The sequence below is a fragment of the Tiliqua scincoides genome, chromosome 1, assembly GCF_035046505.1.
Source record: "Tiliqua scincoides isolate rTilSci1 chromosome 1, rTilSci1.hap2, whole genome shotgun sequence".
Classification (NCBI taxonomy): Eukaryota; Metazoa; Chordata; class Lepidosauria; order Squamata; family Scincidae; genus Tiliqua; species Tiliqua scincoides.
This window is the reverse complement of record NC_089821.1, coordinates 147,326,423-147,343,497: the sequence shown is the minus strand read 5'-3', so window position 1 is coordinate 147,343,497 and position 17,075 is coordinate 147,326,423. Positions and strand designations below refer to the sequence as shown.

General features: G+C 41.4%; 1 protein-coding gene across 4 annotated transcripts in view; it reads left to right on the top strand.

Moving 5' to 3' along the window:
* The window catches only part of PLCB4 (phospholipase C beta 4), a 92,152-nt gene that overhangs the window by 56,815 nt on the left and 18,262 nt on the right, over nucleotides 1-17,075 (top strand). For all 4 annotated transcript variants that reach the window (XM_066639102.1, XM_066639101.1, XM_066639105.1 and 1 more), the window contains 8 exons: nucleotides 43-145; nucleotides 1,939-2,103; nucleotides 5,598-5,802; nucleotides 7,861-7,949; nucleotides 9,626-9,776; nucleotides 9,985-10,034; nucleotides 11,382-11,447; nucleotides 12,986-13,101. In XM_066639102.1, the coding sequence (XP_066495199.1) occupies nucleotides 43-145; nucleotides 1,939-2,103; nucleotides 5,598-5,802; nucleotides 7,861-7,949; nucleotides 9,626-9,776; nucleotides 9,985-10,034; nucleotides 11,382-11,447; nucleotides 12,986-13,101 (945 nt within the window). The remainder of the gene's footprint in view (nucleotides 1-42; nucleotides 146-1,938; nucleotides 2,104-5,597; nucleotides 5,803-7,860; nucleotides 7,950-9,625; nucleotides 9,777-9,984; nucleotides 10,035-11,381; nucleotides 11,448-12,985; nucleotides 13,102-17,075) is intronic.

The following is a 17,075-nucleotide window of genomic DNA, read 5'->3' as shown; positions in this document are numbered from 1 at the left end:
ACATACCTTATGATTTTTGGGTTTTGTTTTTATAAATTCAAGGTTTCTTCTTAAACCAGATTTTATGAGGCGACCTGACAGAACATTTGATCCTTTTTCTGAAACTCCTGTAGATGGTGTTATTGCAGCAACTTGTTCAGTACAGGTAAGAAGTATACATTGACTAAAGAAACCCAACTTAAAACAGTCTTGGCTAAAAATGAAATACCCTTCTTGATAGCAAATGTACTAGGACTAAATTAAAAAGGAGTGGCTACAGCTCAGTGGTAGAGCACATGCTTTGCAAGCAGAAGGCACCAAGTACAACTGTGGCATCTCTGACTGAAAGGATTTCAGGAAGAAGGGCTAGAAGAGACTTTCACCTAAGAACATGACACCATTAGGCCGAGTAGATGGTACTAGGCTAGATGGTTTATCTCAGGATAAGGTACCTTCATATGAAGGTCTTGTAAAGTTTGCCATGAAGTATGCTTGTTAGTTTATATACCAGCTGTCATATGAATTCACTAGTATGTTACTTAATTAGGTATTTGCCCTTTTTAAGTACATTTGAAATAGTTTCCTTGAGACTTCACTTAAGGCTAGAGTTCAGGGGCTGGCTTATGAATATTGCAGACAAGATGCCTTCAGTCTACCAAATTGCTCTGCCAATAAATACTAAGGAGGTGGGTTGTGTTTGTGTGTGTGTGTGTTTTTTTTTTTTAATTACACTGTCAGTATGCATTTCTAGTACTCTTCATACTAGTTTTTCACATTGCATGAGGAATGATAGGTGTTTTCTGTAACATTCAAGCGGAAGCGTCCTGGAGCCTAATGGCACCCAGGTCTGGGTAACACAGTGATGTCACCACCCTACATCACCATGTCACCTCCGCACTGCTGCCGGACACTCTCCCCTACTTCTGGCATGGCTCCATTTCTGAGCCAAATGGCGGTGAAGGAGGGCAGCGGGTGGACAACTTTGCAGCGCTCACCGCTCTAAATGTCAAGATCAAAGTTTCCCAGGCTTAGGGGGTTGTACTGCCCCAGTTGCTCCCTCCACGTGCTGCTGGCCTCTTGGACACCTCCCTGCAACCTGACCCCCCCCCACCTCATGCGCCATGTCAGTTAAGCAGAAGCATAGGTACTCTCACACTCTATACTTCTAAGTGGTATAAAATGCCAGAAGACATGCTGGACAAGCTTGGGTCTGTCATTGGACCATTTGGATCTCTGTAGACTTTGTAACTAGAGGTGGGTGAAAAGGATTTTTTTGTTTGTGGATTTTAGTGTTTTCTAAAGTTAGAAGTGTAGAAGGCAGTGTTATGTGTTTTTATTCTGTTATCCCACCTTTGCCTGTAACCTATTATCACTGATGATTATTATCACTGACTAACGCATCATCAGTGGCAGTATGAAGGGTAAGGGAGGAATGGGGGGGTAGAAGGGCTACCAGAGGGGTGGATCCAGTGGCAGTGACATGCATCTGATCCTATACCCTCCATCAGCAACCTTCCTCCCCCCTCTCCTCGAACTTGCACCAGCTATAGAGGAGACCCATAGCAGAGCAGGAGACTTAGATGGGTAAGGGGATTTAAATCATTTTTCCCTTCCAAAGCCTCCTGATCTGCCTCCCCCCTCCCTCCGCTGCATACGACATGCTTCTTTTCAACATGGCTGCTCCAGTGGGGAGGGGAAGTATAGGACTGAGCTCTTAATCACATGCTACTAATCTCCACATACATTTTTATCCTAAAAAGTTTATTTCACAGTTGAATGAATGAATAAGTGTGTGTGTGTGTGTGTGTGTGTGTGTGTGTGTGTGTGTGTATTTCTATGCATAGATATAAATAGATGTATGGGTATGTCACTGAAGTAAAACAGTAAATATTCATTGGGTATGTTGTAGGACCACCTTTCTGACCAAAATGTACGCTTTTTGTATACTTTCATTTTAAGGTAATATCTGGTCAGTTTTTATCAGACAAAAAAATTGGTACTTATGTAGAAGTGGACATGTATGGCCTGCCTACCGACACTATACGCAAGGAATTCCGAACACGAATGGTGATGAACAATGGTCTGAATCCTGTTTACAATGAAGAATCTTTTGTGTTTCGAAAGGTATGATCTAATACTTCAAGTGGTATCTATGCTTGGCAACACTGATGTTGCCAGTATTTGCTCCAGTATGACCAGTTCCCTGAACAAGGATTATTTATGAGAATAAAGGCTTGCTGGTGGGCTCCCTGCATTTGTAGGACAAGGCTGCACAGTGGTTCACTTCTCAACATGGTTAAGGCAGAAGTTATCATAGATGTAAAGAGAGAGAAAGGATCTCTTGTAGCTATCACATGATTTTTATTTTTCTGTTTGGCTTTTCCCTCTTCTTGCTTCTTCCTCCTCCCTCTTGGAGGAACCCACCTCGTTCGTGGCTATGCCCGTGTTCCAGGTGTGCAGTCTGCTCAGAATGAGCTTCAGCTGGTGAACATCTACATTCCTTGGAGATTACAACTTCTTCCCTGCCCTGGCAGTGGCAGCTATCTTGCACTGTTCCTTCAGCCAAGAGGGCAGGTGAGATGCTGCATCCAAAACGAAGGTCAATGTCATTCCATGGATTCAGTCAGGAGGGTGCTGCCCCCACATCTGAGGCCAGCTCCTTGGTCCTGTGTGCGTCATGTGCATTTTTTCCTCTAAAAATGTTCTAAGCACTGTTTTGGTAAACACATTTTCAAAGATTGCTTCATGGGGATGAGTTTACATGTGCTGTTCCTCAGAACTTTCTCAACACGGTGGCAAACAAATCTCGATTCTTCTGTGGTTAAACATTTATACGTGTGTCCTGGTGTCGTTTTAAACATACAGTAGAACGGTAGAATCTGGATGTAGTTGAGAGGTTTATACCACTTCAGGCAGGGTGGGGTGGAAGGGCCTCATTTTTTAATGTTCTACCACATAAACAAAGTTTTAAACATAGCACATCAGGGGCACAGGTTGTTTCCCAGACCTCTCACTACTGTGCTGTTTTTCGACTTGTGTTAGGTTTTTCACACGAAGGGCCATCTAAAAATAGTATCTCTCATGCACAGTCCAAAGTGTACAGTCCTTTCGATGCCCTCAACACTCTACCATTTCATTCCGCTGCATGCTTAGAGCAGGTGGTGAAAATGTGGATGGTTCGCAGTATAGGGCACGTGTGGAATCTTTAACAATGGAAGTGCTACAGAAAAATGTGACAAAACTACACCTGTAAACTCACCCTCAGCTGTAATCAGTGCTGTCTAATTTTTATATCCCATTCTATTTTAATTTTTGTCAACTAGAGTTTCATTCAAAGTATGTGACGTTAGTGGTGCTGTCTTTGACAATGTCTCTTATCCTTTCACCTGTTCTGTTGTCCAGAATGCAGAATAATTACCTGCTCACCACCACTTTTTTGAGGAATTTTTTTTTTGCCTGTTGATGGATTCCTCCTTTTTTTAATTATGTCTGTAGAATAACACTAAATATGAACTGGCCTAGTAGTTATTGGCACAGGTTTTATGTAACTGAGGGTGCAATCCTAACACCTTATGTCGGTGATCTCCAGCACTGGCATAGCGGTGCCAATGGGACATGTGCTGCATCCTGCAGTTGGGTGTCACTCACGGAGGCCTCCTCAAAGTAAGGGAATGTTTGTTCCCTTACCTCAGAGCTGCATTGCCCTTATGTCACTGCTGGAAAGCACTGACATAAGGGGTTAGGATTGTGCCTAGATTCTTAATCTAACAATGGTTTTTTGGACATAGTTTGGAAGCCAGCTTTTTCTTTAAAAAAAAGTAGAGACATTTAGCAAGGCAACATCCTGAGTAATGCTCTGAGACCGTAGGTTTAGGCTTTATAGTGCTTTTCACGTTAGCATGAACCTCAGACAAACTCTTAGCAGGTAATGTGTGGATTATGTTTTATTGTCCTCCTGTTTAAAAAATAAAACTGCCACTGTTGTAATACATAGTCTGTGTTGTCATTCCACTGTGAGATATTGGTAAGTTGTGATATGGTATACTGCTTACGTCAGGTCAGTCTTGCTATATTTTAACTATGCATACTTATTTGGGTATTTCTGAATAAATAATTGATTTTATAAGAATGAACATGAAAGTGGAGTTGAATCAAGGTTAATTTAACAGCTTTCTCTCATGGAGAAATTGTTGGTTCAGAGGCTAAAGAAGTTTCTTGTTTGCCGTAGCTATTGTGATGTATTGTCCTTAGAGGGTGGTGGGGAACATTTAACTCCATCGTACTAGACAAGCAAACTACCATTGCATTTATGTTTGCTGAAGCTGTTGTCAGATTGCCTCCTTCCTTAAGCTGTTTTGTCCTGGCCGTTTCTAAATAAGTGTACATTTTGAGGCAGGGATTCTTGCTGGTGCAGTGGTTCCAGCCATTGGGCCCAGCTTGATACAACACCAGCATTCATGGTATTGCATTGGCAGAAAAACCTTTTGGCATTCCATTGTTGGAATGCTGATTTATAGGTTCTATGGCAGTAGTCTGTTTTTATTCATAATTGAGTTTGCATTATTCTTAATGAGAATAATTGAGCTGATTGTTCCACCACAGATTTCTGTGGTTTGTATACAGGTAGTCCCCAAGCAACAGACATCCAAATTACAGACGTCATGACTTAGAGGCACCTACTTTTGCACAGGTGTAGCCTGTCTGACCACAAGCTGGACAGCCATGTCGGTGCTCTCATGCAGGTGCAGTCCATCCAGGCTTCTGCTTTTGGACCTGTGCAAAAGTGCTATGTTAGTTATGTCAGTTGGTGCTATTTATGTCAGTTTCAACTTCTGAATAAATGCCCAGAATGGAACCTGGGCATTACAAAATAAGCTCCTCTCCCACCATCAGCAACTTTATGGTTACTCTATTTTCTTTTTTGATCAGATTTTGGTAGCCAGAAAAATCACACTCTTGTGTGGAATATTCCTGCAGGCTTGCCTTGTCCTGGTATATATGCATATCAGAGGGGGAAAAAGAGAAACAGTTTAATGCATCATGGGTTATGTTGCTGCCATGGGCCATAATTTTAGCAATCTGGCCAAACTACATTGCTAGAGGAGGCAGTGGTGGGAACAACCTTGGAGAAAGTTGCAGCGACACTGCTGTGAATAATCTATCATCTATCTGAGGGCACTGTTGTCTTTATCTCAGTGCTTATTATTCCTGCATATTCTTCTGGGATTCTATGCTCCTGGTATTTACTGTCCTGTCTCAAAAAACAAATTTCATTTAAACTTTTTTTTCTGGTTGCTACCCATCTGCAAAATAGTTTACATTTTTAAAAAATCCAAACAGCAGCAATCTAGATACAGTAATTCTTCAGAGGACTATTTTCATATTTTGTGTCCCATCCCTATACTCTCTCTGTGGGAGTTCTGTATAAAATTAGGTATACAGTACTTCAAGATATGCTGCCAGAGAGGTTACTAATGAGAAACCCAGCCAGACATACCTCCTCTTTCATGACACTCTTGGAAACTGGCTATGAACTTGTGGATTCCTTTAAAGATAACTTCTGAGCAACATATTCTATAACTATAATCAATAGCTATCTTTGTTCTTGGGTTTCTTAGGTTATTCTGCCAGACCTAGCGGTCTTAAGGATAGCAGTTTATGATGACAACAACAAACTCATTGGCCAAAGGATATTGCCTCTAGATGGTCTTCAGGCAGGTTACAGACACATTTCCCTTCGAAATGAAGGCAACAAACCGTTATCCCTGCCAACGATCTTCTGCAACATTGTACTCAAAACATATGTGCCTGATGGTTTTGGAGGTAAAACTTTGACTTGGTACCTTTTATTGCTCTGAGGATTTTCATAAGCAAGAGAATGCTTTCTTGAGAATGCTTTCCAGAATGCTGTAGAGCAGGGGTGCCCAAACCCCGGCCCTGGAGCCACTTGCAGCCCTGAAGGCCTCTCTGTACGGCCCTCAGGGAGCCCCTAGTCTCCAATGACCCTCTGGCCCTCCGGAGATTTGTTGGAGCCCACACTGACCCAACGCAACTGCTCTCAGCGAGAGGGCAACTGTTTGGCCTCTCGAGTGAGCTGTGGGATGATGGCTCCCTCCACTGCTTGTTGTTTCACGTCTGTGATGCAGTAGCAGCAGCAAAGGAAAGGCCAGCCTTGCTTTGTGCAAGGCCTTTTATAGGCCTTGAGCTATTGCAAGACCTTCATTCATTCATATAAGTTCATCTTTAATATATTCATGTATGTAAATTTATTCAAATTTGAAATGTAAATTAATTCGGCCCCCGACACGGTGTCAGAGAGATGATGTGGCCCTCCTGCCAGAAACTTTGGACACCCCTGCTGTAGAGTGAAGAATTTCTACAGTTTTCTTAGACCTTCATAAAATAATGGCAATTTGGTAAACAGTATGTTTTTATGGTTGTGAAGTATTCCTTAACAGTTAAGATGGGAAATACTAGCATGTCAAACTAATTAAATGTATTAATATTGAATGCTTTAATGCAGAGATGACCTACCGGCCATATGTGGTCCCCAAAATTCATTTACAATGGCTGTAGTCTCCTTTTTAGACTTCTGAAAGGCTGACTTCTAACTTTATGCTGATAGAAACAGGTTTGCTTCTCAGCAGTGGGGATTGCCTGAGTCAAGGAACAGGTGGGCAGCCCAGGCCTGAGCTGCCTTGAGCATGGGGCTGCCCTACGGCATGTTTGCAATCGTGTGCATCACCAGTGAGCCAGCACACACTGCATAGGATTGGGCCCTTAGTCTCTAACCATTGGTATACCCCATACACCTTTTTAGCTGAACTAAAATAATGACTGGCTCTCATTGGCATTTAAGGAGGCAGAAAAAATGCACTGTATTTCTGGACTTTGTTGCAATAAAGGGAAAAGCTGCCCATTACCTCTGCTCCTGGGTGGTCCAAGCATAATCAATATGGAATCCGTGGGAGAGAAGCAGTGTTCCTTGTCTGAAGGAGGTTGAGGGCAATATGTTTCCAGTATATCTTCCCCCAAGTAGAGCCTGAAGGAAATAAGTTCAAGAGTGGGAAGGAGTTTTTACCTGTTTTTACCTTCCCCACCCCACACCCAGCTTTTGGCTTACCTCCCCAGTGCCTGAAGACCATGGCCATTGGGGGGTAATCTGCGTCAGGGCCAAGTTTGGAAAAGCAGGGTTCAGGTTGACCTTATCGCTCATGACAATAACCTCAGTGGTGGGTTAAAGTTAGGTGGAAAAGGAACTCTTCACTTTTACCACCTTGCTGCCCAGCTCATCACTGAGGACATTGTAGGAGACAAAGTGAGAGAGTAGGCTCTGACCAAATTCTCTGCTTGGGGATGGAGTTGGGGGTGGTAAATGGAGCTGAGGAAGGGCTGAAAATCTCACTCTCTCTCTCTCTTTCTCTGCTACTCATTAAGTATGACAATATAATTAGATATGTACATAAAGGGATAAGATTTTTTTCTTATTCATATAACATTGGGTATATTTGGGTTGTGAGTCAGAGAACGTATGCACACACGCAGCCAGAGATTTCACTGAAGTTTTAATGACAGCAGCTTCTACTACTGAAGACATAATTCACTTTCCAGTTTGCAAAGCAGATATCTTTAGTTGTCAGATTCACTGCAATTAATGCACATATCTAGTTCTTTGGATCATGACCATACAGAATTATCTTCCTTTATGAAGAGATTTTACTATACGTTTCAGCACCTCTTCTAAATATATTGTGGCTATCCATATCATTAGTTCTTGATGAAGAGGTGGGTTAATGTCTGACAAAGTTAAACAGAGCTTTTGTAGAAATTATATGACATTTTTGAAAATAGCATGAATACTTATTTTTAATATTCTTTTAGATATTGTGGATGCCTTGTCAGATCCAAAGAAATTTTTATCTGTCATGGAGAAAAGAGCCGACCAGATGAGAGCTATGGGAATTGAAACAGTAAGTAATAACTATGAATATGAAAATGATTTGCATTTGTACTTAAAGCCTCTCCTGGTAAAAGATTTAAATGAAGAGAGTGGCTGAAAAGTAACAGATGGACTTATTTTCCCTTTGTTAATTTTAGGTAGCTGCCACCACTACATTTATTTGGTTAAAAGTACATATGGGGATTTGCATTTTATTTAGTTTTGGTTGTTGTATTTAATTCAATTAAATAAATATAAGCCAACTTACCTTTTGGTATTAACACACAACTGTCTGCATTGGAACTGGGATGCAAATCTATGTAGTCAAAGGAGAAAGATCATGATTGGCATCTCTACTAGCCAGTTGGCTTTGCAAACACATTAGGCAGCACTGAAATACAGGCAGAAAAACCAGTGCTAATACATTATTCCTAGGGAGCAGTCTTTTCCACATGGGTCTTTGCCAGTCACTGCCAGAATTCATGGTGGAAAACTGACAATATTCACATTTCCCCAGGGATCAAGGCCCACAGAGAGCCTTCTCCTCAGTAGAAATGACACAAATAGCATTCATTTCTGAAAGGATTCTGGGAATGGTAGTTCCAGTCCTTAGCTAGAAAGGGTATTCTGCCAGGAACCAACCACTTTTCCATTTCTTGTCCCAAACATAGCTACTTAGACTGAGGGGCAGAGAAGGTGATAACTCACAGAATCATAGGAGTTGAGTGTATTTTCCGGTGAGAATTACAGTGCAGAAAAAGTCCACCTTTTAAAAAAGATTTTGGGCCTCAATTGTCTGAAGTGTTACAATTTCCTCATGGTTTGGGCAAGGGCAGTAAGGTTCTAAGAATCTTACTTTTTAAAGAGTGATGTGTGCCATTGTGACTTAAATGACATTTGAAATTTGCCAGTTGAACCAGAATCATGAAATGCCTTTAAAATCCAAAATCAGATGCAAATTTTACCAAGTATTTGGTTCTTGAACTGTGCCCTTGAGGTGGTCATTACTGTCGTCACTAGTGTGTGACTACAGCTATAACCTAATTATCCATGGATTTTTTTACCTATGGATTTATCTCAGTTCAATGAGAAGGGCCCTTTAATTTAAAGGAAAAAAAAGTCGTTTAACAATAACCTCATTAATTCGAGAGAGGCAGCTGGCTGACCATCAATCATTCTCTCTCCAGGCACTTAGAACAGCTTCACTCCGAGACAAGTGACCCCTCCCTTCCCCCTGAGCACGTGATAGAAAGATAATCACTTTGCATTCCTTCCCAGTGCTGCTCTCTGGGTGAAGGGAGGAGTCGCTCGGAGTGAAGCCTTTCTAAGCACCTGGAGAGAGATTGATCGATGGATTGTCTGCCTAATGACTCTGTCTTACATCATAAAGGTCAGCAAGGCTGTTTTAAAATTGCCTAGAAAAGGTACATTGTTTTTTAAATGGAATTGCTTTAATTCAATTTTTGCCATCCACATTCTGGGAAGGAAACCTCTGGAATAAGGAGACTCAACCTGTACTTTTGCATGACAATAAATCTAAAGGGAATGGCACTCTGACAGAAGGGGTCTAGTTGTACCTGTGCTGTGATGCTGGGGCTGTTACATTTTGTCTTCTGTACTTTTCCTGTGCATACGTGATTTCCTTTGAGTCTATTAACCTCCATTCCAGATTTGACCACTGCCTTAAAATTCTTTGTTTTTTTGCAGAGCGATATAGCTGATGTACCAAATGACACTTCAAAGAATGATAAGAAAGGCAAAACTAATAATCCGAAAGCAAATGTTGCACCTCAGACTAGCTCTGAACTTAGACCAAATGCCACTTCTGGTGTGGGTCCTGGAATGGAAGCTAAGAAAGGTAAAAATGCACCTGGAGAGTTCAAGACTTCTTATGATACCTCTTTTCTCCTTTACAAATATGGTGACTGCTGATGATAGCTTCTGGGAAGCATTCGTGTAAAATATATTTTACCCTCTTTTAGATGAATCAGCATGCCTTTTGGCATTACAAAAGATTCCATTAAAATACAAATTGCTTCTAGGTAAAATGCTGCTCTTTATTCTAGGTATAGATCTTATTCCTCAAGTCAGAATAGAAGACTTGAAGCAAATGAAGGTACGTCTGTGAAAACTTAGCAAATCATTCTAAATTATGACAATATGCATTATTGTCAGAGGTGAAAATAAAATTGAAATTAAAATGTTGTGAGGTGCCCAGCAGGAATCACTGAACCTTCACTCTCAGTTTTCTTGGCTCCATGCCGAACTGCTTGCTCATTAGATAGGTTAAAAGGTGATTCTCCCCCCCCCCCCCATTTTTAGGTCTCTCTTCACTTCTCTCAGCATTCTGAAGTGGCCCACCTTTGCTGGAATTGTGTATTCACTTTGGGAAATGGAATACCAGGGAACTTTTTAAAATTGTGGTTGGTTTGAGGAAATGTTACAAATAAGAAACCTGACTTCCTTCTCCTAGCCACCGCCCATTGTTTATTTGATCTCTGGTATAATATGTATACTGGAAGAGTTGCTTATGTCTTGCATTTATATGTTGCCTTTCTGCCTTGGCCAAGTCAGGTTACAATATTCAAACAAAAATGTTGTAGAATGTAGAACTCAGAATTGTTCAAATTCAATTCAAAGTGTTTTTAACCTTCAAAGCCCTACATGACCTGGGACCAGGTACTTCAAGGACTATTTTTCTCCCAAATGATTTTGCCTGCCAGTTAAGATCTACAGGGGAGACCCTCCCGTTTGTCCCAGTGGTGTCAGGTGTACATCTGGTTGGGACATGGAAGAGAGCCTTCTCTGATGTTGCAACCAGGCTCTGGCATTCCCCTTGTGAGGGAGGGCTTGTAAGTTGATTGGCTTCTCACTTTGGTGACATTTTTGCCAAGGGCCAAAACTGTTCAATTTACAGAGGCTTTTAATGTGTAGTCTTTTTATAGGGTTGTTGCTTTTAGTAGTTTTCTGTCTGCCAGACTGCTGCATTGATTTTTGTTTGTTTGTATTTTAGATCCTATTTTACATGTTTTAACCTGACATGAGCTGCCTTATGTGTCCCTTTTGGAGGCAGAAAGACAGAACATGAATCTCCAAAATAAATAACAGATCATCTCAGGAGCTCAGTGCTTCTCCTGTCTTGTCTTCCCCCAGGGCACATGGGTCTGTTAGTAGACCATAGAAGGGTGGGGAAGGGGCTGCTCCAGACTCTTTCAAGCAGTTGAAATAATCTGCATATATCAGACAGCCTAGACTTCCAGATCACCACCTCAAATTCCTGCATGCATTTGTCAGTTAGTTACCGGAGCTTGGCTATGTATGGAACCTGCGTGAGTTTTAAATTTTGAAATAGATGCATACATTTACTCCAAGACAATGTGTTGTGATGCCATTTTCAGAATGTTTTTGATTTCAAACATTTTGAAGAGAAATTAATCTAGGTTTGTTTTTTGGGGGGGAACAGGCATACATCAAACATTCAAAAAAGCAGCAAAAAGAGCTGAATTCTTTAAAGAAGAGGCATGCAAAGGTATGGTAATTTTTGTTTGAGTTTCAGATAATGTGCTTTGCACCAATTTTCTCTTTGGACAAACAGAATAGCAGAGTTGGAAAAAAAATTATAAAATAATATATTCAAATACCTAGGCAAATACACCTGCATCTTAAGTATGCCCAGTAAGTTAACTACATGGAAACTTCTGCATGTTGTTAATTTTAACTTTAAAGGGGAAGTATGCAAGAATCTGGCTGCACTTTCCATCTTTCTGAGGTTCTATCTCTGTCTCTCAGAGCTGCAACAAATGTGTAGAAATTCACACTGTAATGGGCATTTTGCACGGAATAACTGTACATTAGGAAACATTATTCATGTGGGTTTCCTTATACCACAGATTTTGTGCCATGCAATATCCATGTATCTCTTTGCCACTAGTTGCCCTCCTAATCCATGAGGCAGGATTTTTTAACATGGGTTTTTGCACATGTGGTTACAAAGGTCACGTGGTTATCTGTGATTTTAGTATGTGAGATAGCATCCTAGAACATCCATCTGGAAAGACCGTCTTCTCCACTGCTGCTCCTCTTCCTGGTCTTGACTTTCAAAGGCAGCCAAAACTAGCACACACCGGAAGACCTTGCCCCAGATATCCTTAGGGGACAAATTATCTCATACAGCAGTTCCTCTGATGCCCTAGTCCCTAACTGTAAATCTGTGAATGATAGGGCTGAGTATAGTTGAGTATCCAAGGACAAAACAGTTAGAAATTTGGTACTGCCTTGCTTGGTTCCACAAACTTCCATGTAATCCAGTGATCTGATGTAGGCAGCAAGCAGCCAAATATGTCTGGAAGGCCACAAGCAGGACAGGAAATGTGTTTCCCATTTGTTCTCAACACTGTACATTCATAAATTAAAATGGTGTATTTAATATGCAGGTTCAACCTTGTTTTTCACTGATTTTTTTATACATGGATTTGGTTCAAAACGAATGGCCACTGCAAATGAGAAAGAATGTGCTGATCCCTGGAGAAGGGGAAAAAATGCATCCCTTTAAAATCACAGTTTTAAAAGGTGCTTTTCTTACTGTTGTAGAGAGACAGTCATGCAAGCAATCATTCCATTCTTCGGCTGTGCCAGGCAAAGGCAGGGGGTCCTTTGAATTTCTAATTGCTGACTGCCTCTCTACAACTGTAAGAAAAGCTGTTTTTAAACCACAATTGTAAAGAGACACACTTTTTAATTTTTTTAAACTGCTTTTATTTAACACATTTTATGGTATCAGCAGGGAGTCCCAGATAAAACCCTTGCAGGTGTCAAGGCAAGGTCTTAGTCCGTTAGGAACAAAGGAGGTGCAAGAAACCTGAAGTGGGTCTTTAAATCTGTTTTTCCAGTTGAACCCCAGTGAATAATAAGGGATGACCTGTATATATAACTGCTGTTATTTTAGAGTGGAAAGAAAAGCTTACACCCGGATTAAATTTTTCTGACTGTAATATTTATATGCTGTGATGGACATTTAAATGCCTACTAACCCAAACTACAGCCTGACAAATGATTTTTGTTTTTCAGGAACATAGTGTTATGCAGAAGTTGCATTGTACACAAGTTGACAAAATAGTAGCACAATATGACAAAGAGAAGTTAGCATATGAGAAAATCCTTGAAAAATCAGTAAAGAAAAAGGGGTAAGGTTTTCTTTAAAGGACAAACATTTCAATTTTAGGATATATCTATTGCATCCATCTTTTTCCAATGTTTGAACTAATGCTTAGTGAACTGGCCTGGCTTTTGTATGAATTACTCTGCTTTTTTTTTGTTGTTGTTGGCCTGCATAGGTAAGTCTATTAAGGAAGTTGACCTGAGTTGTACCAGTTTTCTGCAGATAGGCTGCTGGTCTTGGGGAGAGAGACTGTGTGGAGATCTTAGATATTGAGGTTATTAACGGAATGATCTCCTAATCAAATTAGTTGCTACCACTTCACTTTTGAAGAGGAAGTAGGGAAATCTCATATTTAAAAAAACCCACTAAAATAATATTTATCAAGAAACTTTGCTTTGGATAAGGTCAGCTCTCAAAAACCTTTAGTAGCTTAATTGCATTGGAGATGTAGTGTGAAACCAACCTTTTAACACAGTAAACTGTTTACTGTTGTAGTAAAACAGCAAAATAAGATCACTCTTCTTCAGGAACTAAGAAATGCTCCAGCCAGTTCTTTAAAGATGTAAATCAGCCTCCTTAAAAAGGGAGAGAGGAACTGGAGGAAATAGGATTGTCACGTCCTGCTCAGAGCATTCTGAGAGAGAGGTTGGTGTAGAAGTTCTGGTGTTGGACTTAGACTTGGAACATCCAAGCTCAAATTCCCATGCAGCCACAAAGCTTCCTGGGTGACTTTGGACCATTATCTCTCAGCCTAACGTAACTCACAGGCTTGTGAGGATAAAAAGAGGGAAGGAACCACATGCACCACCCTGAGGTCCTTGGGGGAATAACTGTAAAAATTTGAAAAATACATAAATACTCTGACCTGTATTCCCTGTAAGGGGTCTGTGCTGTGCCTGGACCCCTTCTCTTCCTGTGTGGCATCCTGTGTGGCTTCAAACTTCATGGCTGCCCGGCTTAGCAGGACCCCTGACTCTGAGGGGACAACCACGTCGGCTGCTTTCTGAGGTTGTTCTCCATTGGATGAGATCTTCCTGGATGCAACTTGCACTTTGTCTAATCCCCTTTTAAAGCCAACTCAGGCAGCATCAATTCCGTAAGTGAATTATGCATTATACGAAGAGATACTTCCTTTTGCACATCCCAAGTATGTGACAGGGAGTATTTGAGCTGCACAGTTTTCAGGGAGAAAAATATTATCATGCATTTGTAATTTGGCAGATGGGCTAAGTGCTTGGTTAGCTTGAACTGGGACTTCAGCTGTACATTGCAAATACTGTTATGTATCTCAGAATCTCAAGGGAACCAGTGCGTTCATGTGTTTGTCCACAGCTGCTCATGTGTTTAGATTCACAAATGATTAAGTAGTTGTTCTGAGGAAAGGGAAATAGCTCTGCTAGCCTCTGTGAGTTTTTTAGAGTTATGGTCTTATGAGGACCAAACTACCAGCCACAATTGTTTGTTCATGTTTCTACTCTAAACATATAAAGCAGGGGAGGGGGAAGTTGTATTTAACAGCAAGAGAGGTATGTGGGCAAGGGGATCGAGACCCTCTCCCAGTGTACCTCTCCACTGTTTCAGGTGTTTTTCATCCAGCCCAGTTCTTTTTTGCTATATTGGAGCAGGGCTAGGATAATAGAATCTAAAGTGATGGAGCAGGGGGAAGTGGGACAGGCAAGAGTTCAGCTTTACTCATCTACATACATCTTTCAATATAAAAATCGGACACAAACAGACAGAGACACTAGAACAATGGTGACTGCCCTGTCACATTAGCTCCATGGCTCTTATATATCCTAACCTACCTTATAGGGTTATGATGTTAATAACAGATGATCGCAAAGTGAAGCACTTTGAATGCTTTAAAGCAGCAGTCTCTAAACTGCTAGACTGCTACATTAAGGCCTTCCTCATTGCCCACAGAACTTACCATTCCACACTGATACCTGTTGTCTTTTGAACTGATCTTGTCAGAAAATTGCTCCAGGCAGCCACTTCTGTCCCAAAATCAGGGTGCAGAGCCTGCTGGGGTGACGGATAGCAGAAGTGGCTGCCCAGCCTGTCTTTCTGATGAAATTGGTTCAAAAGATTCAGGCAGCAGTGCAGAATGGTAAGCGCCTTGCATGACAGGAAAAGTTTTCTCCAGGCACCAGGTCCAGCCCGGGGTCTGGGATTTGTCACCTGCTGCTTTAAAGCATTATATAAATGCTAAGAATTGTTTTGCTTGAGTGGGATTGAATGAAAAGAATATAAGGAACATTCATTAATCTTCAGTGCCACTTTGCCACTCAGTACTGTAGTATGTGTGCTTTATTTAAATTTAGGAGGTTGGGGAGCCTTTATTTGAATCTGAATTTTCCCTTGTTAAAACTTTCATCACATTAGCAGTTTGTGGTGGTGGTTATTTTTTAAATAAAAAAAATACATTTTCTTAGGACACCACATATTGGTGCATAGTTCTTATTAGGTAAAATGGCATTTTAAAAAAAAAATCCTCTATCAACCCATTTGTCTTATGTGCTTCGTTTTAGTCTGCATAAGTACTCAACAGATTCTGTCTCCAGAGCTTCAATTGTACCTTCCAAAAATGTCAGACCTGTGACAGGTGTCTCTGCAAAGCTGTTCACTGTGTGACAACAAAATCAGTGATTAATCCTCCCAGCTATCCAGAGTGTAACCAACAGTGCTTTTTAAAACACATGGAACATGTGCAAACGGGGGGGGGGCACAGTCAAGTGCAGGGTTTCTGTGTAGCACAGTGGCACAGTTGCTTAATTGGGCAGGGAAAGGAAAACAGAGATGAGGGATAAAGGCCAAAGAATTTACTAGCAGAAGGTGCAGAGCAGAGCTACCAAAATGATTACTGGGCTGGGGTACCTCCCCTAAAAGCTACAGTGTTTGGGACTTTTCAGTCTGGCAAAAAGGAACTTGAGGGGGGACATGATTGACACATACAAAATTATGCAGGGGATGGATAAAGGGATGGTTTTTTCCCTCTCATGCAACACCAGAATCAGGAGACATCCGCTTAAACTGAGTGTTGGGAGAGTTAGAACAGACAAAAAAATTATTTCTTTATCCAGTGTATAATTAAACTTTGGAACTTGCCGCAGGATGTGGTGATGGCATCTGGCCTCGATGCCTTTAAAGGGGGATTGGGCAGATTTTTGGAAGAAAAGTTCATCACAGGTTACAAACCATGATGGGTATGTGCAACCTCCTGGTTTTAGAAGTAGGCTACCTCAGAAGGCCAGGTGCAAGGGAGTGGCAACAGGACGCAGGCATCTTTTTGTCTATGTGTGTTCCTGGAGGCATCTGGTGCCCACTGTGAGATACAGGAAGCTGGGCTAGATTGGCCTTTGGCCTGATCCAGTGGGACTCTTCTTATGTTCTTATGTACTTCAGTGTTTAAAAACCAAAAAAGGGAGTTCAAACTAGGCCTGACTGAAACAGCACACTCACACTTTAGATGGAGAGTTCTGCACCCACAGTGGAGCCCTGTGGGAAGTGATTCAAAAGAGGGGAAATGAGAAGAGGGGAGGAGAGAGGAACTCCTCATTAGATGGACTTCCCAGAAGTACCCAGGAGAGGGAAGTGAAGGTTTTGGGTACAGGGAAGGAGAGGAAAAGAGAGAAGAGTGGGGAGGTTGGTGAGAGACAACGTTTTGGTAGTTCAAGCTATGGCAAAGACTGGTTGGCAGTGGTTCTCTGTAGCCTGAACCGAAAGCTATAATGAATGCACTTCACCCACTTGCATTGGGGGATCTAATCTTTCCCACCGATCAAGGGCTCTTGATTGATGCACCAAGCCTCTGAAGGAGATCACAATTGAAATGTGAGATTCTCCTTGTTTCAGAGTATTTGCTGGATTATCCATTGAGTTTGGGGAACCCTGAGGCTGATCTCAGGCCTCCAACAAAAAGGTTATAAAAAAGAGACAATCACTTCACTTGCACATAACCAGACATCAGTCACAAGCAGAGAAGGAAAGTAACAAACA